General features: G+C 56.7%; 3 protein-coding genes across 6 annotated transcripts in view; 2 read left to right on the top strand and 1 right to left on the bottom strand.

The window, feature by feature from the left end:
• Positions 1-1,133: 1,133 nt before the first annotated feature.
• On the top strand, positions 1,134-4,452 carry LOC116154655 (proline-rich protein 36-like). The gene is made up of 2 exons (XM_064489815.1): positions 1,134-3,947; positions 4,112-4,452. The coding sequence occupies exon 1, from the start codon at positions 2,469-2,471 to the stop codon at positions 3,576-3,578; it is 1,110 nt and encodes a 369-aa protein (XP_064345885.1). The 5' UTR covers positions 1,134-2,468; the 3' UTR covers positions 3,579-3,947; positions 4,112-4,452.
• A 3,199-nt stretch (positions 4,453-7,651) lies between these two features.
• EMC10 (ER membrane protein complex subunit 10) lies at positions 7,652-13,461 on the bottom strand. 2 transcript variants are annotated; one of them, XM_010993141.3, is made up of 8 exons: positions 13,296-13,461; positions 12,232-12,304; positions 11,200-11,309; positions 10,812-10,916; positions 10,270-10,451; positions 9,996-10,089; positions 8,994-9,080; positions 8,714-8,785 (listed from the first exon to the last, which is right to left on the bottom strand). In XM_010993141.3, exons 1-7 carry the CDS (start codon positions 13,407-13,409, stop codon positions 8,994-8,996), a joined length of 765 nt encoding a protein of 254 aa, XP_010991443.2. In that variant the 5' UTR covers positions 13,410-13,461; the 3' UTR covers positions 8,714-8,785. The 2 variants fall into 2 exon arrangements, with proteins under 2 accessions (XP_031312982.2, XP_010991443.2); XM_031457122.2 differs by lacking the exon at positions 8,994-9,080 and having other exon boundaries at positions 7,652-8,785.
• A 234-nt stretch (positions 13,462-13,695) lies between these two features.
• Positions 13,696-16,264, top strand: part of GARIN5A (golgi associated RAB2 interactor 5A) — a 5,629-nt gene continuing 3,060 nt past the window's right edge. For 2 of the 3 annotated variants that reach the window (XM_031457164.2, XM_031457162.2), the window contains exons 1-3: positions 13,696-13,801; positions 13,987-14,105; positions 14,452-14,582. In XM_031457164.2, coding sequence (XP_031313024.2) covers positions 13,714-13,801; positions 13,987-14,105; positions 14,452-14,582 — 338 coding nt within the window. In that variant the 5' untranslated portion in view covers positions 13,696-13,713. Of the gene's footprint in view, positions 14,106-14,451; positions 14,583-16,264 lie in introns of all 3 variants that reach the window. The other variant, XM_064489832.1, reaches the window with a different exon arrangement.

Genomic DNA, 16,264 nt, shown 5'->3' with positions numbered 1-16,264 from the left:
TTTCCTCCCTGGCTTTCCTCTTTGGTGGTTTCTTCCCTTCCATTCTGCCTTGGCTCCTCTCTCCTGAAGAAGGGAATGGGCATTTATTGAGCACCAACTGTATGCCAGTCTCTTTATAAACATAGCCCCCACCTCTCTCCTCATTTTCCTTTCCTCTCTGCCGCCTCTTCACTCCCCACTGCCCTCTGCGCTCTCCACCAGGGAAGGGGAGGGACACTCATTTAGCACCAACGGTGTGCTGGCCCTTTCCACACACCAGTGCCTCTCCTTACACCCTGTGTTCTCCTCTGCCCACTCCTCTCTTCCTCCTCTTTCTTCTCAGCAGTGGAAGCTCCAGATTTTCCAGACGGAAAATGTTCCAGGGGTCTAAGTGGCGATCTCGGTCACCACTGCTGTATCTTCACCATCTTCACCTTGAAATGATGACCGATTTGGGCTCCAATTTGATTTCCTCGTTGGGGGAAAAATGTGGATCAGAATAGCCACTCCCTAGGGTGGGGGAGGGAAGGGGGACAGGAGACCACGAGGGAAAGTAGGATAGAAAGTTCTAGAATAGAAGCTGGGAGGCAGCATGTGCCCGTGGGAGGGGGCGCAGATTCTTCTTCCAGTTGGTCTTCAGTCCTGCGTTGTTGCCCTCTTGGCCCCTCCCAGCCAGCTCAGCTCCCTGCTACACCCCCGCCCAGGGAGCAGTGGAGGAAACTGAGGCTCAGACCAGGAAGAGAATCGCCCCCACTTGGCTCCGAGTCTCCCTCCCTCCCTAAGCCTCAGCCCCCTCTCCCCCGTTCTCTCCATCTCCCCCTCTCTCTTTCTGAATCTCTCTTCCCTGCCTGTCTCTCTCACTAGTTCTCTCTCTCCTCCCTCCCATTCTCTGGATCTCATTCTTCCTGCATCTTTTTCTCCATCTTTTTGTTTCTGCCTCTCCTCTACTCTTCCGTCTCACACAGCTCCTCTGCCTCTGCCCGGTCTCCTCCTCTGCCTCACACTGTCCTTGCACCCATTTCCCTCACCCCACGGTCTGGTTTCCTTTGCTCACACCTTCTTCATCCCATTTCTTTTCAGTCTCTCTTTGTGGGAATGCTCCTCCTCCCCTCTCCTCTCCCTCCCCTCTTCTTCTTTCTCCTTCCCCCCCCCCCCCCCCCCCGCCTCCTCCTCCTCTCCCGATCTCTCTGTCCTCTGTCCGTCTGTCTCTTCACTTCCATCTGCTCACAGGTTGTCTTTATTCCTCTCACCCTTGTCTCTCACCCTGATCCTCATGGTTTCTTCCTCTTTATTACACATACACACACATACATGTTCCTCCCCCGTTTCTCTCCCTTAAAACCATGTTCCTGTCCTTTGTCACCTTGACTCCCCTGCCCTGTGTTCTCTCCCTCTCTGGAAGCCTGCTTTTCCTCCTGACTTTGTCCCGCCCCCCTTCCTGGCTCTGTCCCCGGTGAGGTGCCAATGGGACTGGACTGGGTACGGAGTCCCCAGTCCCAGGCCAGGCTTGGCGGGCCCTTGGCTCTGGGGGTTGCCCTCCGCACCCCCTTCCCCGGCTGCTGCTGCCTCTCCTCTCTCCCCACCCCACCCCCTCCACCCTCTCACACCAGCCTCTCCTCCCGTTCCTCCCAGTCTCCCCCACAAGAGGGGGAGGGCGCTTTTTCCTTCCCTTCCTAGCCTCACTCTTACTCTTTCTCCCCTCTGTCCTCTTTCCATTGGTTTTTTTCACTCCTCACTCTCTCCCTCCGTCTTCTCTCCCCCTTCCTGGCCCCCTCCGTCGTCCCATCCCGGCCTCACGCCCTCCCTTTGCTCTGGGATGGCCGCCAACCTCCCCCACATGCCTCACCGCTTCACTCTTCTCTTTGTCTCTCCATTTCTCTGTCTCTCAGAGTCTCTTCCTCCCCCACCTGCTCCCTTGCCTGGGGTTGGTTTGCAGCCTCTCCCTCCCCTGCCCTCCCCATCATCCCCGCCCCAGTACCCCCAGCGGCGGGGAGGCCCCTCTGATGACCGGCAGGGCAGGGGCGGGTGTCTCCACGTGCGGGGGGTATTTTTATCCTGCCTCGGAACAAACGGTCCTGTGATTAATGTTCAGTTTCCAAAATTCATTTCATGTCCTGCCAGGTCCTGGGACCATCAGCTGCACGTGTTTGTCCGTCTGCAGCTCGTGGTTCACTGGGGACGCGGGGACACTTTTCTGCGATTTGGAAGGGGCGCATTTTCCCTCGGGAGTTGACAAACCTGCCCTTCCCTAGTCTGTCTTCCTCTCTCCCTCTCTGACTCTCTTTCTGTCTCTCCCTGTCTCTGTCTCTTTCTCTCGCCCCACTCTCCCTGTTTCTATCTCTCCTTGTCTCTCCCCCCTTCTCCTTTTCTGCAGCCGGTTCCTTCCCTTCCCCCTTTATTTCCCCACTGCATCCTCTGTCACACCTTTGGCTTTGTCCTGTCTCTTTTGTTTTCCCAGTTGTCACTCTTTTCTCTCCCTCGGTCAACAAATGCCCTTGGGTGGCCAGCCGGCGTTGAGGAGGGAGAGGTGTCCTCATAGGTGGGGCTGGGATCTGAGGAGCCACTGCCCACCCACCCCTGCCCTCCCCCTCTCCTCATCTGGCCTCACTTTCCACTCCACCTCCACCCCTCCGTGTTCCCCTCTCCCTTCTTCCTGCCACATGGTCCTCCATCCATCTTCCCCTCTGCCTGAACCTGCCCCCCCCCGACTCCGCCCGTGTGTGTGTGTGTGTGTGTGTGTGTTCATTCGTTCATACGCGCGTGCTCTGACCTGGTGGGATCCTTCTTTCCCGCTTCCATGTCTCCACCTCTCTCTCCCCTTCCCTCCCCCTCCCTCCTCCATCCTCTTCTCTCTCCTCTCCTCAGTCTGTCTCTCTTCCTCTCTCCAAGCCCTTGTTTCCCACACCTGTTTTCCCTCCCTCTTTCTCTCTCACAGGCACACACACACTGCTCATCTTTTTGCCATCTTCCCTCCATCCTTTTCTCTCCATTTGGTCTCTCTATCTGTCCACCGTCCTCGCTCTCCCCTTCCCTTCACTCCCGCATTGGACTCTCTTCTCTGCTCACTCCCCTCCCCACTTGGCCCCCTCGCGTTTCTCTTCCCGCCCTCCCCTCCCACGCCTCTCTGCCCCTGGCTTTCTCCCCTCTTCTCTCTCCCCTTCCCTCTGTTTCCTCGATCTTGTCTTCTCACCTGTCTCCTTCATTTTTCTACTTGCTCTGCAACCCCCACCCCGCGCTCCCTTTTTCTCTCTTCCTTCCACACCATCAGCCTCTTCCTCTCCTCCCTCCATCTCAGCCTTTCTCCTGGTTCCTCCCCTCTGACCTGCACTCCTCCTTTCCGTTTCCTCTTCTCAGTCTTCTCATCCTCACACTCCTCCCCTCTGCGCTCCCTCGTCTCCCCTTTCCTTCCTGTCCCATTCCTCTCCGCCTTCTTTTTCTTTCTCCCATCTCTCTCTCTCCTCATTCCTCCCTTCTCTGAGTCTCCTGTCCTTCCTCTCATCCCTCTTCTCCCTCCTCCCCGTCCTCTCCCCAGTTTCTCTTTCTTAGCCCCTCCCACCTCCTTTCCGTCTCTCTCCCTCTTTCCTTTCCTTACTCCCTGAATCTGTCATCTCTTCTCTCTCTCTCCTGTCTTGGGAGGCCCCTGCCAGCACCCCCGCTGGCCCTGCACCCTCACCCCCAGCTCCGAGCTCCTCTCCTGCTCTGCCTCCCTTTCCCTCTCCCGCCCTAGAGGCACCAAGGCTTCCAAGTTCTGAGAGGCCAGGGAGTCCACCCGGGGGGTCCCAGGGCAGGACAGCCCAGCCAGAGTCCCTGAGGTGGAAGGACTTTTGTGACACCCATTTTCTCTCTCTTTTCTGTCTGTCCTGGACTCTGGACACTGTCTGGAGGGATCAGGCCTGCCCCAGGCCCAGGAAGGCGAAAACGAGAACCGAGCTCAGACAGGGAGCAAGCTGCCTAAAGACACACAGCATGTAAGTAGCAGGGCCAGGACGGGATGGGCCACCCTGCAGCTGACCAGGAATTGGCTCCTTCTTGACTCTGCTGACCCCTGGACTCCTGTCTGAGCTTCGTGAGGAGGCTACCTCCTTTCTGCTCTATTCTCCTCCCCAACCCTCCACCATCTTCTCTTTCTCAGGCCGCACGAAGCACATCAGCGCTGGGAGGACCTCACCTGACCCCCACTTCACGAACAGAAAATAGGTGCCCAGTGTTCCTGAAGACCAGCATCTGCTAGGACAGAGGCTTCACAGGAACCCCAACCTTCCCAAAGGACCAACAGTGCCCCCTGCTGGACACTTTTCTCCACTGAGAGGGACCACCTAGGCCTGACCTCCCCTGTATCCACCTGAGAGCCCATTCACCCATACCGGGTGTACTCTTCCATCGCCACCTGCTGGCAAAGGACAAAACTGCAACCCAGCTCTATTACACACTGGGAATGGTCCCGACAAAAAAAGGACAGTGCCTGGGGGTGGGGGAGGGGCCGCAGGTCGGGAGAGGGGAAAGGGAGCCTTTGCAAAACTCTGTAAAAATTAAGTTTTACTCCTAACCAGTCTATAAACATCATACTCAACAAGCTCCTTCGTTCGCCAACTTAGATTTCCAGACTTGGCCTATGTTTTCAAGTCATGCTGTAGGTGGGCTCTCTCCTGTGTTGCCATGGAAATGTACCTGTGACTGCTTGGCGAAACAAAGGAGAGTGGGGTTTGGTTTACAAAATTTGCCTGGGAGCCTATTTCTAGGAATCAGGCCAAACTGAATTTGTTTTCTCTGCAATGACTGTGCTGAATAGAAGGGGGGGGGTGTGCAAGCAAAGGTGAATAGTTCACAGCTAGACAGGCCCCAGTTACTAGGCCCTGATCCTCACCTGGAGTCTCTCTGATGGGCTAAAGAAAGAAAAGTCTACAATTGTTTCCAGAAGCTACCTGCTACAACAGAGTTGGGGGGGGGGGGATAAAGATTCTTTTAAAATACTAAAATTAGCCTTACATATTTTAAAAGACTGCTTGCCAAACAGCTCTTTAAACTACATCCAAATGACAATATGAAACCCTAAGCTATGAGAGGTGGGTTTCCTCCGTGCCAAGGAGCAGGTGACATTTTGTGAGGCAAAAAAAGGGATCTGAGGGGTGAGGCAGAAAACTGAGGAGTGGGGAAACCCCTTCACAGAGCATTTCCCTTGCAGGTGATCTCCTTTCTTAGACCTGAGGTCAGGAGGCTGAGGTGAGGGTACAGGAGAATGAGGGCTGAACTCAGTGGAGACAGAGGGAAGGAATATGGCAGAAAGAGGAGAGATGGGGCTGTACGGGGATGGAGGGGGAGAGAATGGTGCCTGAAGTCTGGCCTGGTGGTATCTAACTGAATCATTCATTAAGGCTGGGTGGTGGTAATTACCGAGGCTGAAGAGGAGTAGATCAGAAACTAAAGGGCCTCAAAAGCCAGGCTGAGGAGTTGGGACTCTATCCGCAGGGCACTGGGGAGCCAGGGAGAGCACTTGTGAGCAGGGAAAAAGAGGGGGCAGCTCTGGCATCAGAAAGCCCCCCATGAGGGGGGATGGACTGGAGGGGAACACTGGAGGCCAGGAGGCCAGGGAGGCTGGGCTGATGGTCCAGGTGGGAGAGGACAAAGCCAGGGCTGGAGAGGGCAGAAGTCAAGGGACAAGGCAGGGAGGAATGGTGGGGTAGGGCAGACCAGCACTCCAGTCTGTGAGGCTGGGCAGGTGGTGGCACCACTCACTGGAATAAGGATTCCTGGAGGAGCTCCAACTGGGGGCGGATGGATGGCACCAACTTCCTCAGGGGTCCCTGAGGCACATCCTGGGGAAGGAGACCTGGAGGGGAGTCTGAGCTGGAGATGGGCTTGGGACTCATCAGTGAAGAGGGGCTGTTTAAAACCTCCAGTGTGGCTGGGTGGTGGCCGAGACCCTCCCCCATCAAGTCCCCATCTGGTAGTGCATCCTGCAGACCCAGCCACACGTGGGTGAAATAATGCAGGTATATGGGAATTCCGGCAGCACCACTTAAAACCAACCAAAGGTCCACTGACAGGAGACCAATGAAGTCCACTCCAAGCCAGCCATGTCATGGAACGAGGATGCACTCTGCGTAAGAGATAGAAACCTCTCCAACTTGTATCGGGTGGCAGGGCAGAGGTGGGGAGCCAGGGCAACATATTTTTGCAAAAATTATGTACATCCACATCTGTCAGTTAATTTAGAGTATCTCCAGAACAATGTGCAGAAGACTGAGAACTCAGGCTGCCCCTAGTGAGGGGAACAGGTGTCGGGCTGGAGTGAGCAGAAGGCTTTAGATGCTACGGTATCTTCTGAGTTTCGGGCTATATCCCCAGATACCCTGGTCAATAAAAAGAAACAGTGACTGAGCTCTCCAGAGACAGGCAAGAATTGAAAGAGAAGTTTATTAAGGACAGAGCCCAGGGGAGCCTGCACTAGCTCAGACATTGACTAGGAGATACCACAGAGTAATTCCACCGGCTTGAGAGCCATCCAGAAAGTCTAAGAAGAAAAGAATGTAATCAGATCAAGCCCTCAAATCTCAAGTCACTAAAACATAAAAAAATGGTGAAGGAAATGACTAAGGGGAGACCACATCTTCAAATCAGACGAAAGGTTGAGAGCGCCAAGCCATGAGCACTGCCTATTAAAGCATCAGTAAACACCTCTGGGGTAATCTAGGAAAGAGAGCAACAGAATTCACTGGACCACAGACAGGAAAAACACCGCGCGCACTGTCTCCTGCTGGTGGAAAAAGAAATCCAAGTTACAGAGACTCTGGGGACACCATTTAATGTCTTGAAGCTACAAAAAAAAAAAAAAAAAAAAAAACAGGTAAAATAAACCCCAATGCTGGCAGGTGTGCAGCACAACAGGCACACTAGGAAACACAAAGGAAATGTGAATCGGTGGGTCGCTGCCGGACTCAGACCCATCTGGTGCAGAGGGGCAGGGCTGGCCCCTGGGGGCGGGCTCTGAGTACCCCCCCCAGCCCCGCCCTGGGCCCCGGGCTGCCAGGGACCCCAGTCCAAGGGCATCGAAGACAGAGGGGGCATATTGAGGTCTCAGCACATCAGATGACTCAGAAGAGGAATTCAAAAACATAAACGCTGCCATCCAGCAAAGGACAAGAACAGGTCTCAGAAAATACCAACAGCGCCGCTGAGATCCTGGGTTCCCGCTTGGTCACGTGTGCACTTCGCGAGAACCGCCCTGTCCGTTGGCGGAGCACTGGCTGAAGGAGCTCGGCGCCTCTTTCTGGTGGCCCACAAAGGACGAGGCCACTCTCCGGGAAATGACAAGGACCGAGTGCCAAAAACACACCGCGCAGGCGCAAAGCGGCAAGTTTGGGGTCAGGGCACACAACTGGGAAGGCGCTAGTTCCGTTACAAAGAATACGCCTTCCTGCTTGCTGGTGCCTGCACTGACAATCCAGGAGGGAAAATGAATGGATTAAAGCCATCGAGTGACCAGGGAGAGGAGACTCCACCGCGCACCTAGTTGGGCTGTTTCGCCCGTTCATAAAAATATCTCTAGGTCCCCTTCTACTCCGGCGTCCCCAAGAAGTCATTGAAACTCACACCAAAGACAGATCGGCGACAGCACTCACCACCGGCTGTCGGGGTATTTATAACCACATAAAGCAGGAAGCAAGCTGAACGCTGAAATTTGGGGGACAGTTTAATAAACTGCTACACAACACAGTGGCCACTTTTTTTGTTTAATACATGCAGCAAACAACGGAATAAAGCCTGTATATCATGACCACCTTGCGGCCAAGTCAACAGCTGCCATTTGGTTGCTGCAAGTTTTAACTTTCCAAAACGTCTGTCTATTTTAATATATTATCCTGTCAATGTTTTTAAATAGGCAAGAGGAGGAGGGGAGATAAATAACAAAGAACTGGCAGGGTCCTAGGGAAGACATCTGGGTGGGGGAAGGGGTTCTATTTTATATCATCAGGGCCCCTGATTCCACTAAATGTTAGTTTGTTTTGTTTTGACTTTCAACATCATTTCTTCAAGCCCAGAGGCCTGGCATCCTGATGGCAATTATTCAAACTCAGCAGATAAGAGGCCAGAGCAGGGGGCAAGGCTGTGCAGTGGAACAGAGCAGGGGACGCCCACAACCAGCCCACCCCTGCTCTGTGCCAGGCTCTGGGCTTCGAGGAGCCCCAGGGTACCCTAAAGGGCAGACAGACAGGAGGCGGGCATCCCAATCCAGTGTCAGACAAGTTAGGGGGACCATCTAGCCTGGCCAGGGCCAGTCAGGTCGGTAAGACCACGAACAAAGGCACAGAGGCTGGAGAGACCTTGGCATGTTCCCAAACTGTAGGGCTTGGGGCTGGGGGGGGTGATTGTTGGTGGAACGGGTACTAGACATGAAGTCAGAGCTGGACTAGGAGCTTGGGCTCAATCCTGTGGCGAAGGGAAGCCTCTGGACCTACAGCGGGGCCACAGAAGGGATGCAGCAGGACCCAGAATCCAGCCACCCCTCCGCCGACAGGAATGCCGAGGTCCAGAGGGAAGGGACTCCTGGGGGTGGGGAGCCCGCCTACCCTCCTGGGATGAGGAGACTAGAGGGGCGGTCAAGTTCTTCCCAGGATGACCAAGGACACAGGCCTGCCGGGCGGGAAGGGTGTCTCCTGGGCGGAAGAAGACGGGGCATTTATGGGCCCTGGGCCCCTCACCGACCACTGCCCCCACCACCACCACCACCCCCGCCCCCACCCTGGCCCCCGGCATCCGGTGCTCCAGACATCATGAGGAACAGGACCACGGGAATGATGTACATCCACTGTGAGCCGGCGGGATGGTGGAAGACGAGAGACAGACAGACAGAGAGAAGAAAGGCGAGTATAAGCAGCGTCCCCCCGGGGGGGAGGGGGGCCAGCATGAGGGGAGGCGTGTGAGGAAAGGGGGCCCAGGTCCCCTACTGCACTACAGGTTGGGGAGGGCTGGTGAGGTGCAGGGAGGGCAGAGGCGGGAGGGGGCTCGGTCCTCACTCAGGCCTCCTGTGGCTGCAGCGTGGGCCCCGGGGCAGCAGGACGCAGGGCTGTGAGCAACACGGCCCCCCCCAGGATGAGGTGCCACTGAGGAGGGAGGGGGCACAGGTCAGGGCCAGTGGCAGCTGTGGCGTTCTGCAGCCATGAGGGAGGGCAGAGCTGGGAGCAGGCGAGCTCTCGGCCTCTCTGGGCCTCAGCTTCCCTGCAGCTTGGCTGGTAAGCTATCCTGACATCAGGAGCTACCAGCACACGGACTGACGGCCCTCGGACTCGCACTCAGCACAGTTGGGCTCAGCATTCTCGCACCCGAGGCCCAGAGCCCCTGAGGCCCCGGCCGCACTGGCTTCCACTGTTCCCTGCCCTTGCCTGGGGGGAACTGGCCTCCTCCAGCTCCAGTGCTCTCAGCTCCAAGGACCCCAGGCTTCGAGAGCTGCTCTGACAGCACAGGGCCATCCTCTCCTCAGCTCCCAGCCTCCTGGATGCCTCTACCCATCTCTCGGTACTGCCTGGAGGACCCCACCCACCCCCTCCTGTTTGGGAAGACCTCCCTGTTCTTGATCTGTCCCCCAGCCCCCAGCCCCCAGCCTCACAGCCCCAGCCTGGCTGAGGCCTCATCCTCTTCCACAGATCCTCCTACCAGAGCTGAGCCCTGACCACCGTACTTCCTCCAACAGGCCTCCATTCGAGAATGACACTGCCTGTGCTGCACCTGCCCTGGTTCATGCCGCTGCCCAGCTCCGAGCCAGCCGTCTGCTGAGACTGGACCCCTTGTGACCACCGCCAGGAGCTGCCACAGGCAGGGGCGGGACCCAGGGCTCCAGTCCTCACTCTCCCTGTCCAGGCCTGGGCTTAGCCTGGGGTCGTGCACAGAGGGCCCAGATGAGACCCTACATGCAGGAGGCCCAGAGAAGGGCCGTGGGGCAGAGGGGCACTCAGGAAGTCAGGATGGGAGTTGTGGGAGGGAGGGCCTGTCGGGAAGAGGGCAGGCAAAGCACCACTCACATATTTGGCGAAAAAGGACTTCTGCTCCTGGGGGTTCTTGGCCTTCTGGGCCTGCTCCATCTCCATGCGCTCGATGAAGGCGGCTGTCTCAGGACTGGGGATGGGTGGGAGAAGGAGACGTGTGAGGATGAGGATGAGGGGCCAGGAGAACTCAAAGCAGCCCAGAAAGGCAGGGGGAGGGGCAAGGCCAGAGTTAGCCATTGAGAGGCAGTGGAAGCTTGGCCCAGCTTGGGGTAGGGCAGGCTGTGCCCCAGGCTCTGCACCCTCTCCTCACCCTGGGGCCGGGACTGGCGGCTGCAGCTGCACGGAGGTGTTGAACAGCTCCAGGTCCACGTCCTCCACCTCATGGCCCCGGCAGCCCCCGGGGTACGTCACCACTGACACGCCCACCACGTTGCCGGCCACATCCACGTGCAGGGTCAGCTGGTCCGAGAGGTGTGACTCTACCAGGGAGCACTGGGGGAGAAGGGGAGGAAGGGAGGGGGGTCAGAGGAAAAAGGGCCATCAGGGGCAGCTGCCCAGGCCTTGCCCACACTGGGACCCCCAAGACTTTTCCAAAGCCCTCCAAGGCTCCCTGCCAACCTCAGGCACGAGCAACAGCCTCCCCAAGGCCCACGAGGCCCTGCACTGCCCCATTAAAGCACCCACCACCAGCACTGTCCCTCTTCAGCCCAGGAGACCTTTGAGGGCAAGGCCAGGTCCAAGTCTTCCCCATCCATAAACACTGAGGCACGAATGCTGGAGCCCAAATGGTAGAACCCGGGATGGAGCGGGTGGGCAGAGCAAGGATGGGGACCGTCCTTGTCACTAACTCACCGCAGGGACAAAGGAGGAGACATAGCCTCCGGCTTCTGGGCCATCAGAGGCCCCAGGCCGCCGCGGGACCCGGACACGGTACAGGCCATTCAGCGCTGCCACGTCCTGCAGTGCAGAGAGAGGAGGTGGCAGTGAGAGGGACAGAGCCCAGCCCCTACCAGGCCTGGACCCCCTCAGGCCCCTTCCACCCCAGTCTCACCCAGCCAGCATCTCCGACTCCCTGGCCCAGCCAAGCCAAGGCTGCCCAAGACTTCCTACTGGGCTGCCCCACCTGGGGAAAAAGCCACCACAAGGAAAGCAGGGCCCAGCCCAGGGATGTGAAGTCCTGATGACACTTTCCCCAAGACTGGATCCAGCTCACTGTCGGAGCCCAGGGTCCCCTCCTCACCCGGAGTCGGCCCCGCTCCTCTTCATTGAGTTGCCGCTGCGACAGAGACAAGGTACCATCTTGCTGGTTCCAGAGCAGCGAGCCCCGCTTCCGGAAGTGGGCACTGTCATCTGTGGGCGGCCTGGGCTCAGCGACCTCCTGACATTCCACCCCTCAACCCTTGCCATGACTAGGTGGCTTCCCCAGCCTGAGCCCCCATTTTCCCACCTGAAAACCAGGCCCCCCCATCATGTCCAGTCCTCCTGCCTCACAGGGCAACCCAGGGCAGGTGCCTGAACACCACAGTTCCTGAGCCCTGCCCCTCTGCCTTGCCAGGTGACCCAGGGTGGCTCACATAACCTCTCTGAGCCTCAGTTTCCCCAGCTGCAGAATACAGGGGCTACAGATCTCAGGAGCTCCCAACCAAATCAGCTGGGCTTTCCTGGGCAGATGCCAAGTTCTGACTGCAGAGAGTCCCAGCTTCAGTGTTTATAACAAGTGCCCCCAGAGTTTGGGGCCTCAGACTAGATTATTAACTTCTGGGCCCTACTGACATCTGTGCCCTGGGAGTCTGGACGCCCAAATTGTGGCAGTTTAAGCTGGGCTTTAGAGAGGGTCCCAGCTCCACCATTCACTTGAAAAAGGACCTCATCCGGTGTCCCTCTGAGCTTGGTTTCCTATTCTGGAAAATGGGGCTATCCCTAGCACCCACTACCTCGCAGGATTACTGCAAGAATATTTGAGTTAATACACACAGAGCACCTAACTACTAGCCCAGGGCACAGGCCGACTGGTGCTCTGAGATTATTACTGCTGTGTTGACTTTCCTGAAGCTGGGATTTGTCTTACAGATGTGGGAGTAGTCAAAAGCAGAGCTTCTATTCTCTTCCCCACTTCTACCACCACCTCCCCAGTGTAAATGCACACACATTCCCAGGTGCAAAGCTGTAAGTAAATGGATGGTGTGTCTCACACTGGGTGGCACCCAGACCCGAGTTCCTGACTTCACGGGGCACCCGGTACGTGTTAAAGTGAGAACGTTGTTGGACTCACCAATCTCAAACGAGTGCTCCAGCAGCAGCCCCATGGTGCCACAGCTCTCGCCCTCTCGACCTTCTGTCCCGGCCTGCAGGGCAGGTGATAGAGAGGGCTCCACGTAAGGACGATCAGAGCCCTCCGCAGGGCAGACCGCCCGACAGACCCAGCAGGCAGTGGAAGGAGCCTGATTTTCATACTTAAATACTGACGCTTGCCCTCCAGTCCCTAACCCCCCGGAGAACCGCCCATTTCATGAAAATTTATGGTCTGGCCCAGCCCCAGAAAACCAGAGCCTGCAAACAAGCGGAACCCCGTTTCCAAGGCAACACCTCCAGGTCACTTTCAAGCCTAGCATCATAAATATTCATGAGTTAAGGGGCACCCTGAGCGTCCTTCCCAAGGTAACACCCAAGGGGCTTTGTTTTCACCTTAACAGCCCCAACAGCCACAATGCCGCCCGAGTTCCACCCCATCAAGCACATTCAAGATTCCACGCCTTCCTTTTCTCCAGCTTTCCAAATTTCTCCCACCTCTGCATCCTCCACTCTACGCCCTCAAGCCTGCACAACCTCGTTCCAGATTTTAATCCGCGAGCTCAAGATCCCGCCCTCCTTATTCATATTCAGAACGCTGAACTCCTCTATTCTCTCGAGAGGCCCCTGCCTTTTTCTTTTTAGCCGCCCCGACGTCTGATTAGCCAAGAGTCCATCCGGGCCACACCTCCTCAAGCATATTCACGACTGCGGATCCGTAGCGCTTGAATGTTAGAGAAGTTCTTGCCCCAACCTTCTTCGGGGCAGCCTCGTTTTCCCCGCACCGAATGTCCAGGTGCCAAAAATCCCACACCCAGCCCCGCCCTCTCATGCATATTCACGAGCTAAGCCTTCCTAATTGGCCTCTCGATTTCTCCCAGCCATGCCACCTCGAACACGCGCGGGTTTGCAGCCTCGCTGTCCCCGGTTCTTTCACCTCGTCTTCTCTCTCGGTCCTGAGCACGTTCCCACCTTAACAGACCTAAAGGCCTGAGACTCACAATTTCCCTCGGCCCCGCCCTGTGTGCAGAGCGAATAAGAGCTCACCCCCCGCACAGCGGCCCCGGACCGGCAACTACTGTCCCGCGCCCGGCTGGGGGCTGCTGCCACCATCAGCAGGAGCAGGAGCAGCTGAGTAGGCCCAGCGCCAGCGACGGCCATTTCGGCCCCTGCCCACCAGGCAAGGGGCGGAAGCTGCGGAGCACGCCGGGAGGAACGGCCCGCATCCCGTCGCCCGTGCGCCTGCGCCAGCACCTTGCGTCTGCGCACCAGCTACTGGGGCCGGCCATCAGCAGGCGGCCGCGCCTTCGGGGCCTCCAGGCACCGCCTCCTCGGGTGACGCCATAATTACGGGCGTCTTCTCCGTGACGTGATCAAACCCGGTGCTCTGCGTTGTGACGTCATAGAGCCTGCGCCCCCACCCACCCTCCCGCTTTCTCCCTGGACACCTCCCTCCGCTCTCTCCATGGGGCGGGGCGTTGCGATGAAACGGGAGCAAGAGCCTAAGACGGCCCCTGGTGGAGCAGGTGAGGCGGGACCAGATGGGATGGCAGGTGAGAGGCGGAGCCGGGTCTGGAGGGGTTGGACCAGGTGAGAGAATGAGGAATGGGGCCTGCGATACGGAGACCGATAGCCCGGGACCCCGTATCCTCAGCGCGGGGCTGCCCCGGGCCCTATCATCATGGGGCCCCGACCCATCCTCCTTGGAATAGACCTGCGAACTTCGCCACCCCTGTAGAACGCGCTCTGGTTCCAGCCTGTCCCAAGGGCCGGCCGGGCCGGCTTCAACTCCATCTCCTGAGCGGCGAGTTCGACCAGCTGCGAGACTTCCCCATCTTTGAGAGCAACTTCATGCAGGTGTGAAGCCCCTGACCTCCTGACTCTGGGAACCTCTGCTCTCCCCACTTCTGATCACTCCCTTATAACCCCCAGCTCCTGAGATTCCTGGCCGACCCCACCCACTCAATATCTCCAGACCTTTAGTTTCCCTACGAACCCTGGTCGCTGAGTCCCTCGGTCCAATTTCCCTGACTTCATACCCATCTGAGTCTTGACCTTTGACCCCAGGGTATCTGCTCCCCGATTTGGTGGTTAACTTACTTGGCTCATGACTCCTTAACCCTACCAAAATTCCTGACCTCTGATCCTTCCCTAACCCTGTCCCCCATCTATTCTGCTTCTAACCTCTGACCCCCGGCCCCAGGTGACCCGGTTAGGAGAAGTTGTCAACAAAGTCACCATGGGGGTGGCAGCCTCCAGTCCAGCCCTGGAACTCCCAGACCTGTTGCTTCTGGCGGGCCCTGCCAAGGAGAACGGACGCCTGCAGCTCTTTGGGTGACTGCCCCCAACCCAGGCTAGACCTTCTTCCCCAGCTCTGGGCATCCTAGGCCCTCTGCAGCCCTTCCTCTCACCCAGATGACCCCCACAGCCAGGAGGGGGTCCTCCTGGCTACTGCCAGCCCTCTCTGGGCTACTGTCCACCCAGGAGAACAAGGACAGGGCCATCCACAGGGGCCAGAAATCAGAGCTAGGTAGACATGAGGGGGACTGTCCTCAACCACTCCTTGGCAGGGGGCAGGAGAATGACCATTTGTGCAGTGCCTACTGTTGCCCCTGGACCATGCACATAATCTCATCTCTGACCTCACACTCTCATATGATGGGGCTCCTTAGCCCCATGCTCCAAAAAGGAAAACTGAGGCCCAGAGAGGGGAGCCACTTGCCCAGGGTCCCACAGTGGGTCAGAGGTGGTCTGGGATCGGTACCTCGGGCTCCTCATGATCACTGACCTCCCCATTCCTGAGCACCTGTGGCGTACTACCCACTGCGTCTTCAGGTCTTTATTTTTTTCCATTGAAAAGGTAATGCAAGTACTCTCCAAGTTACAAAGCACACGGAGCACAAAAGATACCTTTCTCCTCCCTTAAGATCCTGCCTCCAACTCCAGCTGCAAATACCTAAACATTTACAAATGTATAGTATACTTACAGAAGCATTCTGCTGGTAGCTTTCACTTTTTTGACTACATATCACAATTAATGATAAAAAAAAGGAGTGGGGTAGGGATAGCTCAGTGGCAGGGCACATGCTTAGCATGTTTGAAGCCCTAGGTTCAATCCCCAGTGCCTCCAAAAAAGAAAAAAGAAGGAAGGACAGATGGGTTCACAGTGACACACACATACCCCCACAACCCTTTGTCTGCAGTTCTGAAATCCAAAAAGTTTTGTTTTGTTTTATTTTTGCAGCTCGCTTGGTAGAATGTGATTCTGACCTGAACTAACTTGAGGCTACTTACAGCCTTTATTTAGACCAACTGTGTAAGTTTAAAACATTTCACAAAGCACTATTTTGATGCCCTATGGTGGACCAGGACATTTTCTACCAGATTCCTTCTCTTTTCTATGCTAATTGTATCCCAGCACTTGAGTCACGGCCTGCAGCTGGGAGGATGCTAAGGATGCTGCTATGAAGAGGGCTTTGACCCTCCTGATCTGCTTCAGTGCCCTCCCCTCCCCTACCATCAAAGTGAAAAATCATTGAGCTTGCTCTGCCAGCTCAGCCCCTTGCCCCCTCTCTTCTAACCAGCTGCCAGCCCTGAGCGATTTCTGGGCGAATCTGAGCGACTCTGCAGACTGACGTGTCAAGTGCCTTTGCCCTTTCTTTCAAAGAGCAGCAGCCACATGCTGTATACCTTTCCCCTCTGCTCACCCCTCATCAGCAACATCAGCAGTCATTCCGTACCAACATGAGCACAGCCATCAGCTCCTCTTTTGGACACACACAAATGAACAAACTCTGCCCCCTTGGACATTACTCTAGCCTCCGGCCTCGTGCTGTGACGCAATGTAGTCAGGAATGTCCTTGAACGAATATGGCTGCCTTCAGAGAGCCAGCCTGGCTTCAAATCCTGGTTTCACCTCTTCTTCACTGTCTTTGGCCAAGTTGCCTACCTGTCTGTGCCTCAGTTTCCTCACCTGAAACATGGGGATAAGAGGGGAGCCCACTTGCCGGGGCAGT

This window comes from Camelus dromedarius, chromosome 9 (assembly GCF_036321535.1).
Source record: "Camelus dromedarius isolate mCamDro1 chromosome 9, mCamDro1.pat, whole genome shotgun sequence".
Classification (NCBI taxonomy): Eukaryota; Metazoa; Chordata; class Mammalia; order Artiodactyla; family Camelidae; genus Camelus; species Camelus dromedarius.
Note: the sequence above shows the minus strand (reverse complement) of the source record. Positions and strands in the feature narration are given on the sequence as shown.